Raw genomic sequence first — 26,776 nt, forward strand, 5'->3', positions numbered from 1 at the left:
ACCCTGGCTCAGCCCCGGGATCTGTTACTGTGAAGCGCTCTGAGACACCATCCGGTGTGGAGGGCGCTATATAAATCCAAATTGTTGTTGTTGTACCTCTTTCAGCCACCTCCCCAGCTCCCTCCTGGCTTAGGCTCCCTTGTAATCTTTGCAATGCGGTTTAAGACCATGAGATACAGTGCTGGGGTGTGAGGTACTGTCTGGGGCGTAAGTGGAATCCTGTAATTTAGTGGTTAAAGCACTCATCTTGCAAGCGAGAGGACCTGGGTTTGATTCCCGGGCAGGACGATACGTTAGGCAAGGTTCCTTGTTTCACACGCCTCTGTTTACCTCGCAGTAAGTAGGAATCCAGTTGTTAATCAATTGGCGGATCGCTTTTCTGGGGGTAATAACCCCTTCAAAAAATAAATAATGAATAATTTGGTCACTCAATCTGTGACTGATCGTGGGACACTGCTGTGAGCAATTGGCTGCCGCGTTTCGCTCACAAAACAGCCAATTCACTTTTCGGTATATTCTGTGAAGCGCTTTGGGACGTCTCAAAAGACACGATAAGGCGCTATTTCAAATGCAAGGGTTATTATCAGTGCTTTGAAGCGCTCTGAGACGCCACCCTGGGTGGGGGGCGCTGCATCAGTGCAAGTTGTTGTTATTGAGTGTGGTGTTGGGCTGTGGAGGCTGGCGGTGCAGTGTCAGTGTGTGGCCAGAGGGGGCAGCAGCTCCGCACTGAGGCGCCGGGACACTCCGCGCTCATTTTGAGTCCTTGTTCCTTTTGTGCAGCTGCCCAATGGCTGTCGGTGTTACTGGTGTCGGCCAATGAGGAGCCGCCGCCCTGCGGGGTGCCGGCCCCGCCCTGCAGTGCCCGGAGCCGCGGCTCTGATTGTGTTTGTAACCAACTTAGTGGCCGTGTCTTTAATCATCTTATTTATGTTTATATATCTGTGTGTGTGTGTGTACTATGTAACAACAATCCTGGCATTCGATACAGCGCCCTCTCACATCTTCAAAGTGCTTCACAGCATATACAGTAAAGTGTAGTGACTGTTTATCTGTGGGTGAGACGGGGCAGCCCCACAGCGTCTCACAAACAGCCGTGGATCGAGTGACTGAGATTATTGTTGTTGTTATTATCTTAGTCGGACTGTCTGTAAATGAACGTCTTGTTGGCTGTCCCTTCAGATGAAGCAGATGTAAGAGGCTCCGATAATAATTGTGTTGAGAATTTGTGATCTGTTGTGTGTTTGGTGTGAAGCGCCAAAGCACTGGTTGTCTGGACAGATGCCTTACTATGGCTCTGAGGACACGGTGAAGGAGCTGAAGAGGGCCCTGGCCAACCCACACCTGCAGGCGGACAGACTGAGGTACAGGAACGTGGTTCTAAAGGTGATCAGGTTCATGACTCAGGGCCTGGATGTCTCCGGGCTCTTCATGGAGATGGTGAAGGCCAGCGCCACGGTGGACATTGTCCAGAAGAAGCTGGTCTATTTGTATATGTGCACGTATGCAGCCCTCAAACCCGATCTGGCCCTTCTTGCCATCAACACCCTCCGCAAGGATTGTGCAGACTCCAACCCCATGGTCAGGGGCTTGGCGTTGAGGAGCATGTGCAGCCTCAGGTTTGTTATTAGTGTTTTACAGCGGGGGTCTTTGGGAGGTGGTGGGAAGGGGACATTCCTGAAGGATTTCAGGGAGTTTGGAATAAAAGGATTAGTCAGCATTTTATTCTAATGAAACATGACTTTTGTGGTTTGCCTTCACCCCTCTGTTACAGCACACAATCTACTGATGCTCTCAGCAATCATCGCGACAGCTACTCGTTGGCCTAATATCTTCTCAGTCTGGGCTGACGTTCCAGTGCATTGCTCGAGACGTACTCCGAAAAGAGTTGACCCCTTTAAGAGAAAGCGGACGATCAGATAAAGCTGGGAACTGAGGCATGAACAAAAGCCTCAGTTAATTCATTCACAATTTTTTGGACCTTGTGTACATCTTGGCTATCAGTTTTGATTAAAAGTACACTTACAAACATAAAAACAGGAATAGGCCATTCAGCCCTGGAGCCTGTTCCGCCATTCTATAAGATCATGGCTGATCAGTACCTCAAATTCAATTACCCACCCTTGCCCCGTATCCCTTAATACCCGTCACCGCCTGCTCCCCCCGCCCCCAGGAGGAGGTGAGTCACTATTCAGTGGAGTGATGATGGAGATCCAGACTGAGTGACCTTGTGTTGTGTTTAGGATGCCTGGTGTTTGCGAGTACGTTCAGCAGCCAGTGCGGAGTGGGCTGAGGGACAAAGCCTCCTACGTTCGTCGAGTAGCTGTCCTCGGATGCGCCAAAATGCTGACTCTCCAGAGGGACGCCGATGTGGGTAAATACTGAGGCAGCTTTTTCTCTAATGAGAAATTGACCAAACTTTGGGGTCCCTAAGCCTTGGCTCTCAAGTCAACCTGTACCTAATGCTCTCTGGAATTAGGTAAGCAGGATGTGTCGCTCCAGGGAGAGAGTGTGCATTCCATTCCAACAATCTATAATAATAATTCTTGCATTTGATATAGTGCTTTTCACGTCTTTCAGACATCTCAAAGCGCTTCACAGAATATACTGTAGATTGACTGTGTATTTTGTGGATGATACCCGGCAGCCAATTGCGCACAGCAGTGTCCCACAAACAGTCATGGATTGAGTGACAAAATCATTATTTTTTTCTTGAGGGATTATTATCAGGGTATCTCTGGGATTTGCATGTGTAGGTGAATGCATGGAATTCTCAGCTTGGTTTGGATACTCTTAAGCATGGTGATAGGTTTCCGCATGGGTCAAACACACGGTTGACCGCCCCCCCCCCCCCCCCCCCAAGGAAGTGATTGGATGGGCCGAGGGGCCTTCTTCATCCAACCGTTCTTGTGAAATACACAGTTAATACACGCGATAGCAGTTCTCTCAGTGAAGCACTTTGAGATGTTTTGGTATTATAGGCGCTTCATTGAATGCTAGGACCAGAGAAGGTGGTGCAGAGAGCAATGTTCAGAAGCGGAAACCAACCCTGGGGCGCAGCACAGTGAGCGTATTGTCCATTGCTGCATGGAGTCCTGTAGCTTAATGGTTAGAGCACTTGCCTCGCAAGCGAGAGGACCTGGGTTTGATTCCCAGGCAGGGCGAAACGTTGGGCAAGTTTCCTTACTTCACACCCCTCTGTTTGCCTAGTAGTAAGTAGGAACCCGATTGTTAGTCAATTGCTAGATCGCTTTTCTGGTGGTAATAATGCCTTCAAAAAAATTAATAATAATTTGGTCACTTAATCCACCACTGTGGGGACATTGCTGTGCGCAATTGGCTGCCACGTTTTGCCCACAAAAAACCCGGTCAATTCACTTTACAGTATATTCTGTGAAGCAATTTGAGACGTCTCGAAGACGTGATGAGGCGCTGTCTGAAGTGCAAGAATCATATTATTATTGTTGATCGGCTTCACTGGGAAAGTTTGTTGCAGTTTGTGTGTTGCTCCCCAGATGGTGCTGTGGTGAATGAGCTGTACAGTATGCTGCGGGACCCGGACCCCATCGTCATTGTGAACTGCCTGCGAGCGCTGGAGGAGATCCTCAAACACGAGGGGGGAATGGTCATCAATAAGCCCATCGCACATCACCTGCTAAACAGGTCTGTCGGTTAATGTCAACTTGTGATATCTCTCCACAGCCAGTCAATAGCTATGTTTAGGTATCAGTCTGGGCAGTCGGTCAGTCGTGCTCTTGCCTCGGAGTCGGGAACTTGTGGGTTCATGCCCCACATCAACACTTTGATCTCACATTCTAGGGTTATGCTCGGGCACAGTGGGGTGGGGCTGTGTTGTCAGCAGTGCAATGCTTTGGATGTGATTTTTAAGCTAAGGTCCCATCTGTGGCTGTTCAGGTGAATCCTAAGGAAGCCCCAACACTATTGTGAAAGAGAAGGGAGTTTCTCTCTCCCTGTGTCCTGACTAACAATAAAATTGGTCATTCACTTCATGATAGGTCATTTTTGGGGACATTGCCTTGTGCAAATTGACCACCACATTTGCCTACAAATACGCAGTCACAACTTTACAGCAATTACTGTAGAGAGTTTTGAGAGATTTGGATGTTGTAAGAAATGTAAGGATGATTGTTGCCTTCGCAGTACATCTGTATTGTCAAAGCAGATCCTGAATTGTGCTATTGGAGATCAGCCGAGGAGGGGAGGAAAGCAGGCACAAGAACCCGCAATGTTCCAAACACCATTAGCAGCAACAACAACAGATTACATTTACACAGCGCCTTTCACATCGTCAGGACGTCCCAAGGTGCTGGACAGTCAAGGATTTGACTCGAGCTGGGGGTTAGGATCAGGAGGGGTGGAGGGCATGCAGGATAGGGGTAGGAGGGTGACCGAAGGAGCGGTCAAAGAGGATGGTCTTGAGATGGGCCTTGAAGGAGGAAAGGGTGGGAATGAGACGAAGGGACTGTGGGATGGAGTTCCAAAAGGTGGGAGCAGAAAGGCTGAAGGCCTGACCGCCGATGAAGAGGCAGGCCTGGTGTGTGACGTGGAGCAGATCAGAGTCCGCTGAGCAGAGAGAGTGGACAGATCGGTCTGGACAAGTTTATTGCCTTTTGATTTGTTAAATTCCCTCAGAGAAGGAGCGTGATCAGTGGGCATTGAGCTTTTCATGTGTTTGGTTCTAAGAATGAAGGAGCTGGATGCCTGGGGCCAGAGTGAGGTGCTGAGCTTCCTGGTTCGCTACAAGGCACGAGGCGAGGAGGAAGTCTTCGACATTCTCAATATCCTGGACAGTTTCCTGAAGAGCAGCCATCCCAGCGTGGTTATGGCGACCACCAAGCTCTTCCTCCTGCTGGCCGAGGACTTCCCCACGGTGCAGAGGGATGTGCTGGAGAGGGTCCGGGGGCCGCTGCTGACAGCCTGCACAGCCGAGTGCCCTGAGCTGTGCTTCCTGGGCCTGTGCCACGTGCGGCAGGTTCTCCGCAGCCTCCCCGGACACTTCAGCGCCCACTACAAGAAGTTCTTCTTCACCTACTCGGATCCCAACTACGTGAAGTACCAGAAGATGGAGATCCTGTGCGACCTGGTGAACGACGAGAATGTGCAGCACATCCTGGAGGAGCTGCAGACTTCCTGCACCGACGTTTCAGTGGAGCTCGCACAGGTGGCCATCCTCAACATAGGTGAGGGCAGGGCCGCCAACTTGCTTGTTAGTCAATTGCCGGATCGCTTTTCCGGGGGTAATAATGTCTTCAAATTTTTTTTAAAATAATAATTTGGTTACTCAATCCAAGACTGTTTATGGGACACAGCTGTGTGCAATTGGCTGCCACGTTTCACCCACAAAACCTAGTCAATTCACTTCATAGTATATTCTGTGAAGCATTTTGAGACGTCTCGAAGACGTGATAAGGCGCTATTTCAGATGCAAGGATTATTATCTCCCACAGGGGAGGTGGCACCTCTGCCAATATTGCACCAATAACTAGAGATCTGGAGCTTGAGCCCACAACCTTCAAATCCGATTGTCAGCCTGGCTCAGCCAGTAGTGCTCTCAACTCTGGGTGAAAAGATTGTGGGTTGAAGCCCCATCTTGGAACTTTGAGCCAACAGTTTAGGCTGAGACTCCAATACAGTACTGGCTTTGGGGAGTGCTGTGTTATCGGAGATGCCATCCTTCAGATGAGATGTTAAACCAAAGTACCGTCTGTTCCTGTTCAGGTGGACAGTGAAGATCCCGCGGCACTATTTGAAAAGTAAAGGCAGTTTGTGTCTCCCGGTGTCCTGGCCAACAATCTCCCAGATAAAACTGGACATTCATGGCTATTTGTGGGACGTTGCTGTGCGTAAATTGACTGCTACGTTTCCTACAGAATAAACGGTCGCTAAACGTCACAATAAAACCTCTGAGGCACTTTGAGGCATCCTCTTGATGTGAAGGGCGACATGAATGGTGTTGCTGGTGTTATTGTTACCTTACTGAGCATAGACCCGAGGGTCTGCTGTACCCGCAGCCAATGCTTTAGGGGTAGGGTGGGAGTGTGGGAAATGGAACCATGGTGTCTCCTAGAGCCTCAGCTCAGAATTTCTGATGTATTTTAAGGTCGAATCGCCCGGACTTACAGTGAGAAATGTGTGGATATTTTGACCGGGCTGCTTGCACTCAAACAGGAGCACATCACGTCAGGTACAGCACACCGTCTTAACAACAACCGTGGGGCAGCATCTCGGAGCGCTCAGCAAGTGGCGATGGTGGTGGTTGTTGCTTCACGCTTTCCCTTCAGTTTTAGCTCACTTTTGTTCAGCTTGCGAATGCTGAAATAACGCCTCCGTTTACCTAGCAATTCATTGGAACCCGCTCGTTAGCCGATTAGCGGATTGGTTTCCAGGGATAATCATCCCTCCCCCCACCCCGCAAAAATAATGTGGTCATCACTCAGTCCACGCACTGCCGTGCGCAATTCGCTGCTGCATATCGCCCACAAAATACAGTCACTGCCCTTTACAGTTCACTTTACGCTTCTATGAAGCGCTTTGAGACGTCTAAATGACGCAATAAGGCGCTATATCAAATAAAAGGAATAGTATTATTGTTATGAAGTTGATTGTCTCTCTCTGTCTCTGTCTAGCTGTGGTTCAGACCTTCAGGGATCTCGTGTGGCTCTGCCCTCAGTGCATCCCGGCCGTGTGTCAGGCTCTGCCCGGCTGTGAGGAGAGCGTCCAAAGCAACGAAGTCAGTCAGAGGAGGGGAGAGGGTGGGTGAGGTGGTGGGGGTGGATGGGGCTTGGGTGGGGCTCCTTCTGAGCGGGTAAATAAATCCTCTTTACAACAACAACAACAACAACAACATTTGTATAGCGCCTTTCACGTAGTGGGGGATGTCCCAAGGCCCTGGACAGAGTACAGCATTTCAGACCCGAGCATGGTCGAAGAGGAGGGTCTTGCGGTTGGACTTGAAGGAGGCTAAGGAGGGGGCTTTAAGTAAGACCTTTGCAGGTAACTGCTGTCTTCTAACCTCTCTTCCCGTTTTCACGAGCAGGGGAAGCAGGCGCTGATCTGGCTGCTGGGAATGCACGGAGAGCAGATGGCCAACACCCCCTACATTCTGGAGGAGATGGTGAGGCTGTGAGGACGGAGAACTGCGCAGGCGTGAAGCTCGAGCTCCTCACGGCGATGGTGAGGCTGTTCCTGAGCCGCCCGGCAGAGTGTCAGGACACACTGGGCCGGCTGCTGTGCTACACTATAGGTGGGTGTTCTCTATGTGGCTGTTTAATAATAATAGTCCCTGCATTTGATATCCATTAGAATACATTAGAATATACAGCACAGAACAGGCCATTCAGCCCAATTGGTCTGTGCCAGTGTTTATGCTCCACTAGTCTCCTGCCCTTCCTCAACTAAGCCTTCAAGCATAACCTTCTATTTCTTTCTCCCTCATGTACCTTTCGAGCTTTCCCTTAAATACATCCATGCTATTTGCCTCAACAACTCCTGTGGTAACGTGTTCCATATTCCCACTACTCTCTGTGTGAAGAAATTTCTTCTAACTTACCTGTTTGATCTATTTGGGCTGGAGGCTGGATTGCAAAAACAGGGGGGAAAATCCTGTTTTCTGCCATCCTGACGAGTGGGCTCAATCAGAGACCCATTGGAGCTGAGTGGGGGAGGGCAGGAGTTCGTTGGTCCGAGGCCTCCCGCGGCGGAAGCCTGGAATGGGGTCCAAGACGACTTCACACGCGCGACACCTGGACTGAGGCTTAAATCGACGTCTGGAGCGAGGCCTCAATCGACTACGCCCCAAAACTCAGGAACACTCTCCCTCAATCCCTCCTCTTTGCCCCCCCTCATCCCTTTTTCAAGTCTCGCCTGAAAACCTTCCTCCCCCCTCCCTGGCTCGGAGTCACACCCCGCCATTGTTAAGCACTCTGAGACGCTTCCCTCGTGGAGAACGCTATATAAGTGAAAGTTATTTTTGCTGTTGTCGTTGTTTCTGTTGTTGTGAGCTGCCTACTGTTTGCCTGACAGAGGAGGAACTGGACATGGCTGTGCGGGACCGTGGCCTCTTCTATTACAGGCTGCTGCTACAAGGAGCCGAGGAGGCAAAGCGAGTTGTCTGTGGCCCCGAGTCTGACCCAGCGCTGGGGGTGATCAGCAGCCAGGCCAGCGAAGCAGTGCATGTCTGGGCGCAGGACTTCAATACCCTGATCCCAGTCTATGGGAGAGCGCGGTGGGCGCGGCTCACAGCCGAGAATGCAGAGTCTCTAACCATACCGGAGGCACTGGCGCCTGCAGTACAGGAGACGGGTGAGAGAGAGACGCACGTTCGCTCGCCATCTGGTGGGGGTAAGCGAGATCTTCTTGGGGCTGAGCTAGTTTGCCAATGAAATGATCAATCCACCCGCTATGGCAGTCTCTATTCTGGTTCCTGGCTTATCAGCAAGACCTGGAAGGGTAGACCAGTCACAGAGGGGAAGGGAATTCTACCACTCAGCTACTGTTAACGCTGCAAGCCGTATTCCTAATGGCCAGGGTAGTCCTAGCTAGACAAGCAGTGGGAAAGCTTGCCAGACAGTGCTCTCAATGGCAAGCTATGTGGTTTTAGCTGGTTAGATTCCAGCAGTTACCCCACTGCACTCTCTGGGGTCCCCAAGTCTTGGGTCTCACCAACCTTCGCCTAATACTTTCTGGCATTAGGTAAGCAGGCTGCCTCCTCATCGGCCTTCCCAACCCTTTCCTTCACAAGCTGCAGATCATCCAAAACTCTGCAGCTCATGTACTCTCACGCACCAGGCTCCGCGACCCCATCACTCCCATCCTCGCCCGACTCCACTGGCTCCCCATCCCCCAGAGGATCAAATTCAAGATCCTCGTCCTCACTTTCAAGGCCATCCATGGCCTCGCCCTCTCCTACCTCTCTGACCTGCTGACTCCCTACTAACCTTCCCTCTCCCTCCGTTCAGCAGGCTCCGGTCTGCTCCATGTCTCCCGCCCAACCCGCCCACCATCGGTGGCCGGGCTTTCAGACCCTCTGCCCCACACTCTGGAACTCCAACCCACAGTCCCTTCGCCTCGCTTCCTCCCTCGCCTCCTTCAAGGCCGGTCTCAAGACCCTTCTCTTCGATCGTGCCTTCGGTCACACCTCTCTGCGTTCCCTCACTCCTACAATACCCCTCCCCCCTGACTGTCCAGTGCCTTGGGACGTCCTCCCGACGTAAAGGGCGCTCTATAAATGTAATTTTATTGTTGTTTTTGTTGCATCGCTAGGGGGAGAGTGCGCATTCCATCCCAGAGGCTCTAGTTGGAGTCTGGGTTCCCACATGTGGGCGGGAGGTGGACGCACACTGACGGGACTGGCAAGCTGTGATTGTCAGCAAGAATCCAATTCCTGGCCCTGTTATTCCTGCAGGCGGTTATCCCAGGAGACAGCTGGGGGTAGGAGGGTGGTGATTGAAGCCACAGTCAGATAGGTGGGGGGTGGGATGGGGGTGGGGGGCAGAGGGTGTTAGGACCTTCCACCTCGTCCATGCTGACAGTCACCTCCCCCTGGTTCGGCGTCAGGCTCCCCCACTGTTAAATGCTCTGCGACACTGCCCCGCGTGAAAGTCGCTGTGTAAATGCATGTTGTTGTAGTAATGGTCGTAATGTGCTCTCTGCTCAGGTCCCGGAGTGGTTGCCCTGGGGCCGGGGGTCATGTGCCTGGTTCCCGGGGTCCATCTGTCCCCGAGGAGCTTCGAGGAGACGTGGAGCCAGGCAGCAAGGGTGCGAGGGGTGACTGTTCCCTGGGCTGGGGCCCCGGAGCCACACACGGTGCAGGAGGCCTTTTACCGCTTCCACCTGCAGACCATCGCTGTCAGCTGCCCCGGGGCCCAGCCATGGAAGGCCTATGTGTACGGCAGGGAGCGGGCAGGCTCGCTGCTGCTGGCTGAGCTGTGGCTGGGAGGGGACGAGAAGGAGGAGGAAGGCCTGAGGGTCACCGTGAAGCAGGACACGGAGGGGGAGGCAATGCTCGAGGCCTTTCTCAGTGTGGTGAAATCCGTGGTCCTGACCCTGGGCGGTGGGGAAGCTTAGTCCTGCAGCGGCTCTGGCCACCGGGAGAGACCAGCTTGGTGTTCCAAGCAGAGCAGAGCCTTGACCGTGCGGCCCCCACCCCCCTCAGTCCCAGGGCTCCTGCCCCCAGGGCTCCAGGAGACATGGTCAGCTGCTCACACGTTTTGGAGATTTGATGAAACTTAAACAGATGCAAGTAACGTTCATCTTAAAAAGACTTTTAAGAGACACCGAGCTGGGAGTCTTCACATTGTGACATGTTCAGTGTTGGGTGTCACTGCTGTCAGGCAGAGGCTGGGATCAGGGGAGCAAAGCTCAGGACATGGAAATGTCAGGGCTGCGCGTCGCTGCCCTGTGCTCAGTGCGCTGATTACAGCAATCTGTTGTTAATTGTTGTTAAAAGCTCTGCATCAAATACACGACTGATTAGTCACTGTGACCGACACTGATTGTATTAACACGGGCATGATGCCCCTGTGCATTGATTTATTCCCCAACAGCATGTGTTTGACCTCAGAGATGCTGTTTGTTTGATATGAGTATAAATAAAAGCTGTGAGCTGTATGAGCCCTGGCACAGGTGCTTTTCAGTTCACAGAGAAGCGTCTGGTCTTAACGGAAGGAACGGATTTGCTGGAAACCTGGGGGTGGGGGGGGTTGCGATATTCAGAGTTCACTTTTCCTTTCCCTCAGGCTGATTTCCTTTCTGCTCTGATCTCTCCTTCTCACCACCTCCCCCGAGAGCTTATCTCAATGGCGATAAGGCAGTATATTAAACATGAGGATTATTATTAATTCTTCAAGAGGACAAAATCCTTCCATCTTGAAAACACAGTTCCAGTCTTTGCAATCTCCCCCCACCCCCCACCCCGGGTCTTATCCCCAGTGAGATTCAGCCATCTTTGTTATATTTTTGATCAGTTGGGTACTTCTCTCACGCACACACACACACACACACACTGGTTAAGAGCTCCACATATGTGTGGCATCTGTTATCTGGCATACATTGCGTACTCTCTCTCCCCACAGGATCACACCCTTTCCACCTAATCCTAAGAGTTTAGGACCCCAACGTTGAGGTAACCAGCTAATACTGTGCAGGTTGTCATTGAGGGCACTGGCAAAGCTGCCTGCTGGTCAGTAAATAACAAGTGATCTCTTGCTAGAGACTCTCATATAAGGGAGATGGGAATAAAGGGGATAGAGAGAGGGGAATAGGGAAGGTGGGGGTTCAGATGCAGTATAAACACCGGCATGGACTGTTTGGGCCGATTGCCTGTTTCTGTGCTGCATCGCTCTGCAACTTAATGTGGTACCAGTGCCTTTGTGCAGCTCATTATCACGACGCTGTCTGAGATCGGGAGTTGCTGCCAGAGTCCTGGCCGACAATCTCCCAAATAAAATTGGTTGTTCAATTCAAGGCTATTTGTGGTTCGTTGCTGTATTCAAATTGGCTGTCACATTTGCCTACCAATGCAAAGTTACTATACTTCACAGTAAAACAACAACTTGGATTTATATAGCGCCCTCCACGCCGGACGGCGTCTCAGAGCACTTAAAACCTTGCAAAGTGCTTTGAGATGTCTCGACAACGTGATAAGGGGCTACGAAATATCAAGTGGGATGAAAGCACTGTACAGTATTTATTGCAGCAACATTGTTGTTGCAGCAGGTGGCTCCAGTGTGCAGATCAATGCTGTGTGACTGGCAAAGCGGTCTGAGATGCAACGTGTGGAATGTGCTCCCATTTCACTACATTATCCAAAATCTCCGCCTCTTATTCCAGCAATGTAGAGTAATCTATGATATAATTTACACAAATACAATGCCTTTCACGGCAAGAGGACGTCTCAAAGCTGCTAGCTGGGCCCCTGAGCTGGGGAAGGAAAGCTGAGCTGTCAGAGGTCTTGAGATGGGCATTGAATGAGAGGAGGGAGAAATATCGTTGAGCAAGCATAGAACACTTCCAATAAAGTTCTGAATCTCGATCAGATTGTTGCTGTGAGTTGAGAATATAATAATCCTTGCATTTGATTTCGCACATTTTCACGTCTTCGGGGTGTATCAAAACGCTTCACAGAATATACCGCTTGATTGTATATTTTCTGGGTGGAACGGGGCAGCCAATTGCACACAGCAGTGTCCCACAAACCGTTGTGGATTTAGTGACCAATTTATTATTTTTTGAGAAAGAATTATTACCCCCAGAAAAGTGATCCGCCAATCAACTAATCACCGGGTTCCCACTTATTGCTAAGTAAACAGACGCGTGTGGAGTAAGGAAACTTGCCCAACGTTTAACCTTGCACGGGAATTGAACCCAGGTCTCTCGCTTGCGAGGTGAGTGCTCCAGCAACTGAGCTACTGGACTCTACATATAAAGCCTTACCACGTCTTCGAGATGTGTCAAAGTGTTTCACAGAGTATACTGTAAAGTGAATTTACTGTATTTTGTGGGCAAAAAGCGGCAACCAATTGTGCACAGCAGCGTCCCACAGTCATTGATTGAGTGACCAAATTATTATTTTTTATATATATATTTTCAGAAGGGATTATTAGCCCCAGAAAAGGAATCTGCCAATCGACTAACAACCGGGTTCCTAATTATTGCGAGGTAAACAGGTGTGTGGAGTAAGGAAACTTGCCTAATGTTTCACCCTGCCCGGGAATCAAACCCAGGTCCTCGCTTGCGAGGCGAGAACTCTAACCACCAAGTTACAGGAATCCAGTTTTAGAGAATCACAGCTTCTCTAGACTGGATCCGACCATAGGATCCGCTGTGTGTTGTTATCATTAAGGGTTGAATGTCGGATTCAGGCCACAACACCACCTCACATCATGCCAGTGCAGCGGAGTCGCACCATTACATTCTCTCTGTAATCGCACCCCCCACCCCGTTTAGTGTATGTACAGGTAGGGACAGCTGGTAACAGAATGGTCCCATGGGCAAGGTATTGGGGAACAGGTGAGGCTGTTCTCATGTTGGTGCCGAGAGGAGAAAAATTCATAAATTCAGAACAGAACAAGCTGCTGGCACTGTCCTTTACCACGTCCCTCCCCGACCACCGACCATTGACCATGGAGCCCTGAGTGGACACGGCAGACACAGCTGCTGCTCGGGCTGTGTAAATTCAGAGCAGAACAATTTGGAGAGACATCTGCGAGTCACACTTGGTATTTGGGATTGATGTTATCAGGACCTCTGTCTGGCAACTTTTATTACCAGGTTTCCTGTTTTGAAACTTCACAGACGCCAAATTACTGTACTTCCATTTCCCAACTTTTTCTTCACTTCCTGCCATTCCTGCTGCTCCAGACAAGCCAATCTCCCGGGGGGCGGTGAGGGAGGTGGTCTGTCTGTAAAACCCCCTCTGTGGCCCTGGTTGAGATTGTGGAACTCGCTGCCTGAAGCGGTGGTTGAATCAGATAGTGTAGATAGTGCACGCAAGAGGAAGCTAGACCTTCGCATGCGCGAGAGGGGAATAGAGGGCTTGGAAGGGAGTAAGGAATGGGTGGAGACTTGTGTGGAGTATAAACACAGCACGGATTGGTTGGGCCAGTCGGCTGTTTCAGTGCTGTTCAGTCTATGTAAATCTGTGTAATCTGCACTGACCAGGCTATCAACCCACAATCTTCTGCCTCTGTGTCCCGCAGACGCATTACCCACTGGTTACGCCATGAGGTTTGTTATGGTCAACCAGTCACTGCCGGCCTGCGGTAACCCATCACTATCACAGTGTGTCTGCCACCTACACATGGAGCTTTCCCTTGTGTCTGGAATGGAATGTGCACACTCACTGGAGGGATGCTTCCTGCTTACCTAATGCACAGAGTATTAGGCAAGAGCCAAGGCTTGGGGACCCCAGAGTGTGGTTGGGGTAACTGCTGGAGTCTAACCAGCAAAAGGTGAAAGAGGTGCCCCTGACATCCCCATCCCCACTCTGTTCCTCTGCACCAGCAGTGGCCAAAGTTTCAGCCACTTCATCCCCACTCTCTGCAACTCTCTTCCTAAATCTCTCTCGACTTCAAACTATTTCTAAACATTTGCCTCTTCGACAGCCTTCCTGACTCCCCCACCTCCCACCAAGCTCAGGCTCCTTCACTGTTAAGCGCTCTGCAATGGTTTCCGAGGTAAGAGGCTGATTGGTGCAAACAGCTGTTCATTTCTGGCTGGAAATTAACCTTGGAGGAACTGAGGACCCACCTGGTGAGGAGGTAAGGGGGGGCTTTCCGTGGAGCTGAATTGGCTCCAAGGTGATATGTTTGGCAATGGAATGTCAGAATCAAGCCAACCCCCTGTGACATCTCTAGTTCGGTTCTATGTTGGCAGTACTCCGGGGCTCTGCTGTTGACAGCACAATCAACCCGGCTCACTGGCAGGACCTGGAAGGGAAGACCAGTCACTGGGGGCAGAGAATCCTTACACTGAGTTCCCTTCCCATCGCCTTGGGACATCCACTCGACGTGAAAGGCGATATACAAATGTAATCTTGTATTGTTAACCCTGTAAGCCAAAGCCCTAATGGTTTGGGTGGTCCTATCTGGACAAGCAGTGGGAAAGTTTGCCAGACAATGCTCTCAATGGCAAACTATGTCTGTTTGTTATCTAAAATATGTCCTGTAAAGTTTATGTGTTTGCTAAAACAATTTCTAAGCGCACTTGCTTAGAAATTACCGATTGTGCTCGGGGAAACTCGGAAAGTACTGAAATTCAGTAGAACTGGCACATGCACGCTATAAGTATATTGAGTAGCCCTTTAAATAATTTTTTATGTATGTAGAGTTGTTTTTGATACTTTTGGTGCCAAAATGTCTGACTTTAACCTCAACAATTTGACAGTGTAACTGACTATTTATAATTTGCATAAGTGGATAGGAAGGTGCATTGCTTCCCCATTGGGTCACTTAAGGATGATTTGAATTGGATCATAAAAAGGTACCAATTACATCAAGGAATTGTTGGTGCAATACAATTATCATTGAATACCCTAATTCAGCGGGGGGGGGGGGGGCTCAATGTTCATTAAAGAATGAGTACCATGTGCTCAGGGTCACTATTTTTCTATCTGATGACATCAAAATGTATGTGCCCTGACTATTCATGAGTAGTAATCAGGGATTATTTTTTTGTGCACTTTATATTAACTTCATTACAAGTGACTTAATCCTTTTGCGGTAGATTTGAAGAGAGGAGGATGATCTCATCCTAGCAGTACACTGGCCAGAGCTCCCTGCTCTTCAAAATAATGTAGTGGGAATCTTGTCCTTGGGCTCTGTGCTTGGTCCTGTCCTCTTCAATATCTATATGCTCCCTCTTGGGGACATCATCCACAGACATGGAGTCAACTTCCACATGTATGCGGATGACACCCAACTCTACCTCTCTGCCTCCACTCTGACTGCAGGACAACTGCTGTCCTGTCAGACATCAAGTTCTGGATGAGAGCTTTCTACAGTTAAGTGTTAAAAAGACCAAGGCCCTCTTGCTTGGCTAGCACCTCTGCACCTCAGGCACTGACAGCACCACCATCCAAGGATGCACACTACACCTCACTGAGCCAGTCCGGAATCTTGGTCTTGTTGTCCCTCAACTATCCTTTTTACCCCACATCTGTGCCATGCCCCATTCTTCCTTCCCCCACCTCTGCAATGTCGCGTGACTCTGCCACTGTCTCACACCGCAAGCAGCTGAGACCCTCACGCACGCATTCATAACATCCAGGCTTGACTATGCACACTCCCTGCTTGCCCTCCTCCCCAACTCATCCAGAACTCTGCAGCCCGTGTCCTCTCCCGCACCAGGCTCCATGACCCTATCACCCCCATCCTGACCCGACTCCACTGGCTTTCCATCACACACAATACAGTTCAATGTGCTCCCCTTCAAAGCCCTCCATAGCCTCGCTCCTCTCTACCTCTGCGACCTCCTAACCCCCTACCAACCTGCTCGCTTCCTCTGCTCAGTGCACTATGGCCTGCTTCACGTCCCCTGCCTTGCCTGCCCCACCATTGGCGGGCGGGCCTTCAACCACACTGCCTCCGCCCGCTGGAACTCCATCCCGCACTCCCTCCACCTCGCCCCCTCCCTTGCCTCCTTCAAGACCAGGCTCAAGACCCTCCTCTTCAACTGTGCCTTCGATCATCCTCTTTGCCCCACTGCCCTCCATCCTCCCCGATCCCGACCGAACAACACGTATTGTCCAACGCCTTGGGACGTACTCCCGATGTGAAAGGCATATACAAATGTAATTTTGTTGTTGTTAGTCAATTGGTAGATCACTTTCTGGGGGTAATAATCCCTTGATTTCAAGATCCTCATCCTCACCTACAAGGCCATTCACGGCCTTGCTCCCTCCTACCTCTCCAACCTACTATCCCCCTACCTACCTGCCCGTACCCTCCGTTCCTCTGGCTCTGGTCTGCTCCACGTCCCCGCCCCAACCGCCCTACCATCGTGGTCGGGCCTTCAGCCTCTCAGCCCCGAGGCTCTGGAACTCCATCCCCCAGTGCCTTCGCCGCTTCCTCCCTTTCCTCCTTCAAGGCCGGTCTCAAAACCTTTCTCTTTGACCGTGCCTTCAGCTCCCCTCTCGACTCTCTTCCCCCTCCTTGCTCCCTCCCTTCCCTCACCCTGACCATTTCCCCCCTCCTCGCTCCCTCCCTTCCCTCACCCTGACCATTTCCCCCCTGCTCGGGTCATGACCCAACTGTGCAGCGCCTTGGGACGTCCTCCTGACGTGAAAGGCGCTTTATAAATGGAATCTTGTTGTTGTTGTTGTTATAAATAAATAAAATAAAATAAATTTTGGTCAATCTCAACGACTTAATAAGGCTATATCAAATGCAAGGATTATTATTATATCTCTGTAATATTCCCGTTTCCACAGTCGGATTTTCCAGGATTCGATTCCTTGTACTTCTTTACCATGGGTAGCATTTGTTTAGCTGTGAAATCATTGGTTAAATATTCGGGAATTTCTGCAAAATTCCCCTGGATCCTGGCCAACAGTCTTCCTGATAAATTGTTCACTCACTTCATCGTTTGATACTGACATGTTTAAAGCTTGGAATTTTGATTATTACAGTGGATTATCTTCCCCTTGAACCTGAGTGAGTTTAATAGTTTCAGACACTCCCCTCCCCCGGCCCTCTGCTTGTCCACTCTCACCGGAAACACTACTTTATCGTATATTCTATGACGTGCTTTGAGTCATCTCAACAATGTTTTAAGATAGTCAGTTTGTGTCAGAAAATTTAAAAGTTACTATATTCCCCGCAAAACACACAGCTTCACAGGATAAAACTTTACAGTATTATAGGAACATAGGAATTAGGAGCAGGAGTAGGCCATTCAGCCCCTCGAGCCTGTCCTGCCATTCAATAAGATCATGGCTGATCTTCTAACCTAACTCCGTCTGCCCGGCTGCCTGCTCAGGTGGACTTTAAAGATCCCTCGACACTTTCTGAAAAGAGAAGAGAGTTTCTCCCAATGTTCTGGCCAAAAAACTCTGGGTAAATTGGTTATTTAGCTGATTGCTGTTTATGGCACATTGGGATATTGCTTAACATATAAAGTGATGGGAAAAATCCCCATCAGCTCCTAGCAATTCCGTAGCAGTCATTTCAAAACTCTCCACCAGTAAATTGCCCTTCGATAATAAATAACAATAAAGGTAATGATGACTTCATCGAGAGTCACCAAAGGGACACCAGTTTTTAGGCAGTTTTTACAGGATTTTAGGCAAATTTTACAGAATATTATTTGATAATTAAAGACATTATTTGATTATTATTTATTAGATTCCTGTTTTCATATTTTAATCATTCTAAGGTTTGCTTCATCTGTAGAAATCTAATGTTAATGTTTCTGGATGTGGGATAAAAGTGCCCCTTTCAGTGCAGTCCCCACCAGTGACAATTCCTTAAAAAATGCACTGTGGCACATTGCTGGTGTAAACTGTCTACTGTATTCATCCACAAAACCAGTCATTATACTTGACTATAATTATTTGTGATGCGCTTTGAGATGTTTTGACGTGATAGGGTATTATAAAAATGTTTTTTTCTTACATTTACCTAGGAATTACAATACAAAAGAAATTTAATAATAAATATTTATGTAATACCTTTTAATGTCATGAGGACATCCTTAGATTGAATTGTGCACTGTACGTATCGCAAGAGCACAGAAAAAAACAACCAAGAAACACGGAAACAGGACACAAAGCAAAAGTTATAAATTAACAATAAGCCTTGCATTTCATACGTCTTATCATGTCGTGGAGATGGCTCCGAGCATTTCGCAGGATTTACTGTAAAATATTGTGACTATTTTGTGAGCAAGCATGGCAGCCAATTTGAAGTTAGGGAAGTGAGTGGCCAATTTTATTTGGGGCACTGTTGGCCAGAACACCCGGAAAAAGCGCTTCAGGATTTTTAACATCCACCTGCACAGGCAGACGGGACCTCGGATTAACATCTCATCTGAAGGACAGATTTAGTAAATGTGTTAATTATTTCCGGCCATAAACAATGGAGAATTATTATTTTCTCGCACCCTATGAAGGTGGTGTTGTCAATATTATTGACAACATTATTATTGGTGTGAAAGGTGCGATGTAAATCTAATTTGTTGTTGCAGTTGAATGCGACTCATTGCAAAAAAACTGCTTTTTGTATTTTATTGGTGGGGGATGAAGAAGGGGGGAGAAGATGGGGGAGATGGGGTAGGGAAGGGAGGGGGAGATGGGGTAGGGAGGGGGGAGATGGGGTAGGGAGGGGGGAGATGGGGAAGGGAGGGGGGAGATGGGGTAGGAGGGGGAGATGGGGTAGGGAGGGGGAGATGGGAAGGAGGGGGGAGATGGGGTAGGGAAGGGAGGGGGGGGGAGAGGGGGAGATGGGGAAGGGAGGGGGAGATGGGGTAGGGAGGGGGAGATGGGGAAGGGAGGGGGGAGATGGGGTAGGGAAGGGAGGGGGGAGATGGGGTAGGGAGGGGGAGATAGGGAGGGGGGAGATGGGGTAGGGAAGGGAGGGGGGAGATGGGGTAGGGAGGGGGAGATGGGGAAGGGAGGGGGAGATGGGGAAGGGAGGGGGAGATGGGGAAGGGAGGGGGGAGATGGGGTAGGGAGGGGGAAATGGGGACGGGAAGGGGGAGATGGGGTAGGAGGGGGGAGATGGGGAAGGGAGGGGGGAGATGGGGAAGGGAACAGGGAGGGTAAGTGGGGAAGATGTAGGAGGGAGTACAAACTGATCTGCAGACAGCCAGAGTAACCCGGATGATGTTCAGGTTGAAACAAGAGCTGATATTTGTAGCGTCACAGCCCCCCCCCCACCCCGCCCCCCGCCCACCAATCGGATCACAGCTGTGGTGGACACACACAGTAAAGTAAACTACAACTACCACACTGCATCGCGGCAGGCCGCTCCAACTGCGCACGCGCACACCCAGTTCCTCCCCCCCCATGGCATGACGTCGGCGTCCGATTTCGCCCGAACGACGGACGGCGTCTGCAAGCCACCAATCGGGGAGGGGGAGAAGGCGGGACATCCTGTGCGCGATAGGCCAACCAGAGCTGCAGGTGAGCAGTGGGGGGAGGGGCGGGCGGCAGGGCTGACGGCGGTTGCGCGGGGAGCGCTCGAGCCGAGCCGTGCGGGGGGGAGGAGGAGGGGACGGGGGGGAGTATGCGCCGCTCCCCGTTCAAATCAAATCACTCTCCCAACCACCGCTTCCTTTCGCGATAAAAAAAACGGGTCTTCGAAGGGACCGGGACCGCCAACCAGATACCCCGCCCCCGTTTTTATTTTATCGGTGGAGGAGGCCCGCGGCGGCGGCTCTCTCTCTCTCGCGCGCGCGCGCGCGCTCTGGTGTGTGGTAGTTTGTGGTAGGCGGCGGGGCCCTCCTCGCTTCACCTCCAGAGGCCACGCCGCCCGCCCGTGCGTGCGTGCGTGCGTCAAGCGAGCGAGCGTCGTGCTTGTGCGTGGCGTCACGTCACGTGACGCGCGTCGCGTTTGTTCCCCCCCCCTCCCCACCACCACCCGCTCCTCCTGTGGCGGAAATTAAACCCAAACAAGAGCAGGAAGCGGAGCCGCAGAGCGGGTTGGACGCGCACACACCCGCCCGCCCGCCCGCAGGCAGAGTCGCGATGCGGCCCGTCTCGCACCCGCTCCCCCCCCGCTCCCCCCGCCGCTGATCCCGAGGGACACCGAGTCGCGCGGCCCGGCCTCTCGGCCCATCTCGGCACCGCGGAGGGCTGGTGAGGCACCGCCGGGGAGGCAGGAGCGGAGGGGAGGCGGAGGGCGGAGGAGCCGAACGACATGGTGCGGGGTCGGGGCTGTCCGCCGCCTCTCTTACCGTCACCGCACCGCTCCCGGAGCGGCTCACAGCACTGACCCCCCCCCCCCCCCGCAGCGGCAGGTAAGCCTCGACCCCCCCCCCGGGCTCCAGCTTCCCGGCTGTGCCGGTGTGAGGGGGGGTGTGACCTCCCACATTTGATCTTTGTTTTGAAACGGGGTTTCTCGCTGCGCCAAAACTTTTGTTACACTTTTCAGCGTCATTTTGTTTTTCCCTCTCCTGTAGTCTCCCGTTTTATTTCAAACTTTGTACGTTTGCTTTCCGCGGGGGGTGTGGGTGGGGTGGGGGGGACCGAGCGGCCGGTCCATTGTTTGTTTAGTATTCCCGCGGCATTGCTTACATTTGAAGCCGACTCTGTTTAATTGCCATTTGTAACATCACTGCACTCGTCATTTCATTACACGGGGACGTATGTTGCGGTGACGGTGTTTACAGATGAGCTTCTCCCCCATCAAGTTTCCTGACTCCGCACAGAGCCCTAATAATGATCCCTCCAAAAACCCCAAACAATAATAAATTGGTCATTTTCAATCTAAGACTGTTTGTGGGACATTGCTGTGCGCAATCGTCCGCCGCGTTCGCCCACAAATATACGGTCAATTCACTTTACAGTGTGTTCTGTGAAGCGCTTTGGGACGTCCTCCGGACGTGAAAAGCGCTATATCAACTGCGAGGATTATTATTATTATTATCAGTCGTGTTCAGTAAATGGATCCCAGTGTCCATACGCGTTCAGTCATTACTGCACGTTGGACATTAGTGCGTCTGTGAATTATTAACTTTTCAACCATGTCAAATGTGAATCTTCGGATCGTGTATAAGGTACTGGTCTTGGAGTCGTAATGTAAAACTTTATTCCCAGCTTTACACCCGCACCTTGTTTTGGTGGCCTCTGTATCTCGATTCGATTGCCTGTCAGGTATGTGATGCCAATACATTTGCATTTGAAGTAGTGGGAACGTTGGTTTCACATTACTCAGTGCATTGTGTGTTTGCGATATTAGTTCTGTTTCCATAGTCCATTTAACATGTACTGCAGTATGATGGTCGTTTACCTGCTGTTGCAAAGAGTCGGCATGTTATGTTTGTGTTGGTTAATGCCAATTCTTGGCTTTCCAGATGTTGGGTGTGTTTTTAAAATTGTAAATGGTGTCTCGAAGCTCTGTTTATTTTGATAATTTGAATACTTGGATCTCATCCCTTAGGTAAATGTTAAACCGAGGGCTGTCTGTGGTAGAGGTATAGTGGTAGAGATATAATTAGATATCCCATTATGCTGTTCAAAAAGAGAAAGTATTTTTTCCTGGTGTTCTGGTCAAAAATCCCCCTAGATTTTAAAGAAGTTATTTTACTTCATGACTAGTTGTGGGACGTCACTGTATGAGAATTGGCTGCCGTGTGTGCCTACAAATACATATTATTTAGGGGTTTGAAAAGTTTCAGTATGAGAATACTATAAAATTCAAGCCAAATATTGAATCTGATTTGCTAGCTTTTAGCTGGTGTTTACTAAGTACTAGTGGTGGAATATCAATACTCATTTAATGCAATTGATTTAAATACTAGCTTGTGTACTTGGGTCTTTTATGTAAGGTGTGATTTCAGTGTTTGTATTTAGCTTTTGAAATTTTTTTGGGAAGTTTTTTTAAAAAAAAATATTTGGGCAAATAAGAAAATTCTTAAAAGCCACGTGCGAAGCATTCCCCTTTGAATTAATGCATTTTGGTACATTTTCTGTATTTTGATCTAATTTGTGTGGTAGGTTATAATAATAATCCTTGCATTTCATATAGTGCCTTATCACATCTTAAGTCGTCTCAAAACGCTTCACAGAATACACAGTAATTGACTGTATGTTTTGTGGGCAAAATACTTTGGCCAATTACGCACAGCAGTGTCCCACAGTGAATAGCCTCACTTTTAAAAGTCTTGTGTATGAAGAATTGCCACTTGGCTGGAGGTGCCCTTGAAGTCATTGCCTTCAGCAGAGGATAGGAAAGTATTAGGCTTGTTTTAGGATCTGCCCGAACATTCTGTTTTTCTTCACTAAAGAGGAATTTTGGATTAGTTTTTCAAACTAGATTATTACAATAAATCTGTAATCTAGCACATTAACATCTTCATTTATATACATATATTTACAGAGAGTTAAAGTTTTAGTTGGTAAAGCCAAGGTTATAATCCATATATTGTGGTATATATCTCCTATAAATCCCATTAAATTATTTTGGAGTAATACAGGAAACTCTTTGGTTGTTAAATGATGATCTTCCAGTTGTATTGTTTATTTATGAATTTGGTTGATGACACTTCAACTGGGGGACTTGGGAGATGAATGTCATTTGAACCCTAAATAATTTTGCTGCACCTGTTTTCGAGATGCTATGTTGAAATTGATGTGGAGTTGGTCTGAGTGTGCTACTATTGATTGAGTGTACATCACCGAGTATGATCATTTCCCAGAAGATTTATTATGATTTAAATGGTACCTCACTCGCTGAATTGTTTGTTAACCTGCTTGTCTAAATCGTTTTGTGGGATTAATTACAATCTTGTTGCAGACTAGAATGGGTAGCAGATGGAGATTCTCTTTTAGTAAGTATTAAAATGCTTTGTACCAGTAGACAATCTAAGTCCCAAACTATAACTTGACCTCTTCTCAGCAGGAGAATGAACAAATGTAGTTCATATGGAATGCAGTCTGTGGCATAACATGCAGCTAACATTTCTTTGGACAAAATGTGACCTTTCTTCCCCCATGTAAAATGACAGCAACAACAACAATTACACAGGGCAGGGTCCCAGAGCGCTTGACAGTGGCGGAGCACGTTGCCGAGCCGGGGGAGGTTGCCATAGGCACGATCTAAAAGGAAGGTCTTCAGGCGTGACCTGAAGTTGGGGAAGGAAAGGGCAAGGCAGAGGGATCGAGGAAGAGTGTTCCACAATTTCGGGGTATAGTGGCTGAAAGTGTGGCCACTGATGGTGGATCGGAAGGCACGAAGAGCATGCAGAAAGCTGGAGCCAGTTGAACGGAGTGGATAAAATATACTTCTTTGATCTTTAGGATTGTATGTACTCTTAGCAATCAATCCCTCATTATTTTAACTGCAGACCCTGTATCAGCATCAGGCCCAGTTATAAAGTGTCTTGGTGGCCCAATTGCTAAAGCTCTGCCCAGTGTAAAATTAAGCCATCCAGTCCCACTAGAAAACTCTATATTTAATCCCCGGTCTCTGTTAAACTAACTAAGATAGCATTTCAGTTGTAATAATTGATATTTCTGCCCTTTAAAATGGGGGTAAAATATTCAGGGTTCCTACTCCTGCGTGTGCTGGCTGGGGGTGGGGAGGAGTGCGTGGTGCAGAAAACGTAGGTGAAGCTTGGTTTGGATTTGGATGATTTAATCTGATTTAATAGGCTCATACACAAAGTATTGATATATTGGAACTTTACTGCCCTGCTAGCAGTTGTGAAAAAGGTTCAGTGTGAAAAGCACTGTGGGACTGTTTTGATTTTATTTTTAAAACAATATACAGTATGTATAAAGTTTCTGTGGCTAAGTTCACTGGAAGGTTGAAAACATGGTGAGATGTAATACTTGGGTGGGTTAGCAATTTGGCTGCTGAAAAGAAGAACATTTAACCAAAGTCCTGGCATTCTCTCTCCTGGCAGCTTTTGATCTTTGGTGTTCTTCATCTTGAAATTCTTCTCGAGTGCGTACACTCTTATTTAACTTTAAACTGTTATTTTATGGACATGTGGCATTTTGTCAATGAAGTAAACTCGAGCTAATTTTCTTCAGTTGAACGTCACCAAGACCGAGGCTCTCCTGATTGGCTCTGGTCAGCGTCTCCATACCTCAGGCGCTGACAGCGTCATCATCCATGGTTGCATCCTCCACCTCACTAAGGAAGTCCGGAACCTTGGAGTCTTGTTTGACCCTCAACTATTTTTTTCTACCCCACATCTGTGCCATGACCCGCTCTGCCTTCCCTCACCCCCGCAACATTGCCCGGCTCCGACACTGTCTCACTCTGCAGGCGGCCGAAACCCTCATACACGCTTTCATTACATCAAGGCTTAATTATGCAAACTCCTTGCTTGTTGGCCTCCCCAACCCCTCCCTCCATAAGCTGCAGATCACCCAGATCTCTGCAGCCCTTTTCCTCTCCCGCACCAGGCTCTGTGATACTATCACCTCCACCTCGCCTGACTCCACTGGCTTCCCATCACATAGAGGAGACAGTTCAAGATCCTGGTCCTCACCTTGAAAACCCTCCATGATCTTGCTCTAACCACCTACCATCCTGCTCGCTTCCTCCGCTCAGCAGACTCCGGCCTGCTTCATGTCCCCTGCCTTGCTCGCCCCACTCTGCCTCCAGCCTCTGGGACTCCATCCCGCAGTCCCTCTGCCTCACCCCCTCCCTTGTCTCCTTCAAGACGCATCTCAAGACCCTCCTTCGACCGTGCTTTCGATCACCCTGCTGCGCCCCCCGCTCTTCACCCTCCCTGATCCCGACCCCTAGCTCAGGTCAGAAACTCTTGTCTGTCCAGTGCCTTGGACGTCCTCCCGACCTGAAAGTCACTATACAAATGTCATTTTGTTGTTATATATAGAACTGATAGAATTACATTTGCAGGCCTTTGAAATAATATAAAGTGAATAGTTGTACCACATTTGATGGAAAGTATTTTCAGTGAGTGTGAGGAGTTTTGGAAAGAATTGGGATGTTTTGTGAATCCGTCTCACTGAGATTACGAAGTGAGGTAATAACGTTTACCTTTAGGTGGGATAGCTTTGTTTTATTTTCCAGTTCTAGAATTGGCCTGCTGTTCACAAACTAATTGCTAAATAAAACTAGTGATTTAATGACGAAAAGCATGTTGTTAAAGAAAGGCCGTCTTACGAGTGTACTTGGATTACCCTATCCTTTTTCTATTTTCTTTCCTATTCTCTTTATTTTTACTATTTACTATCTATTGTAACCTATTTTATCTTGTTGATTCTACCTATTTGCAACTATAAGATATGTTGCTTTTTTTTTGCTTTCTGATTTTGCCACTAATCAGTTTAGTTCTGATTTTTGATGACTGTCATCATGTTTGCAACCTTCTATTGGAGGGAAACGATGGTCACCGCCCGCCCCGCTTGCCAACTCCTTTCATTCAGAACACCTCAGTCAGATCATCCCTTAACCTCAGGTGTAAGGAATGTATCCCAAGTCTGCCTTGTCTCTGGTAATTGTTAAGCTTCTTCATTCTGGCTATTAATCTGTTTTACTCAGGAGCTTTTCTTCATGTATGAGCCTAGTGATGCTTGACAGACTAAGCCTGATCAGTCAGTATTCACACAAGCACTCTCGCAGGGATAGTGATCAGGAGAGGGAATACATGCTTTACCTTTTCTGTTCCCTAGCCCAGGGCTCAAATGCTCTTTCCTGAAATTACTGCCCAACATGTATTGGAAATCGACTCTTGCTTACTGCTGTACCGGGTAGTTCCATTACCTATTAGTCCATCAAGAGAGCTTTGTGCCCAGATCATTTCTGACCCAATGAGTGGTTGTATATTCAACTGCACAAAGCTTAAAAGGCTCTGAGAAATTTCTTTAGAGGGTTGGTTATGAAATTGTTTCAAGAGGCCCAGGGAAGTTAGTGTCAGACGCTATAGCTGGAGGATTTTTCTGCGCAGTTGTGTTCCATGTTGTTATAAAAACATTGTGAAATTGCTGATTTATAATGCAGTTTCATACATGTATTTAATTCAGATTAAACATTTAAAGGTTGTACAGGAAGGTTGGTAATTAGCTGTAGATTTAAGACATACATGTGCTTAAGTGGTTAGGTTTTGTGTGTGCAAATTTGGAAGGATAATTTAAGTTCAAGTTTGACCTGTGCATTCTTAAGTTCTGAAAAAGGATTTAATATGTAGTGTGTGGCTATGTGTTTTTATATTGTGTAAAACAATATGTACTTACATTTAATTGTATTTGCAAGATGCCCTGCTGTTTAGCAAGGACGTTAATTAAATCTTGCTAGCCAGACTGCATTTTCTTTACTAAGCTTTCCCATTCCCGCCTTGGGAAGTTAAGCTTTGAAGTAGACGTTCTGTATCTTTGATAAATTCCTAGAAGTAGAAATGTCACCAATTCCCAATTTAGTGCATCATTCCTTTTCTATTGAAGTCTGCTCTTGATCAGCAACCCTTAAATATAGAATATTCTTCCTAATTACATTATTTGTCAGCCCCAGCCACATTTCTGTGTTTGCAGGGGGATTTGAGCCATGTATTTCTTTAGATGGGAGGGTGGGCCTTGTGGTAGGCACTAAATGGCACACCAATATTGTTTTTAGGTTGTTTTCCTCTA

At 48.7% G+C, this 26,776-nt stretch overlaps 1 protein-coding gene across 1 annotated transcript; it reads left to right on the forward strand.

The window, feature by feature from the left end:
* The first annotated feature begins 1,002 nt into the window (after positions 1-1,002).
* On the forward strand, positions 1,003-10,626 carry ap4b1 (adaptor related protein complex 4 subunit beta 1). Its single transcript, XM_007894112.2, is given in 10 exon segments — positions 1,003-1,616; positions 2,241-2,371; positions 3,513-3,660; positions 4,702-5,198; positions 6,119-6,202; positions 6,645-6,748; positions 7,055-7,136; positions 7,139-7,261; positions 8,041-8,358; positions 9,674-10,626. Coding segments are annotated over 10 exon segments (2,235 nt in total). The 5' UTR covers positions 1,003-1,278; the 3' UTR covers positions 10,084-10,626.
* Positions 10,627-26,776: the final 16,150 nt, after the last annotated feature.

The sequence above is a fragment of the Callorhinchus milii genome, unplaced genomic scaffold, assembly GCF_018977255.1.
Source record: "Callorhinchus milii isolate IMCB2004 unplaced genomic scaffold, IMCB_Cmil_1.0 Scaffold19, whole genome shotgun sequence".
Lineage (NCBI taxonomy): Eukaryota > Metazoa > Chordata > Chondrichthyes > Chimaeriformes > Callorhinchidae > Callorhinchus > Callorhinchus milii.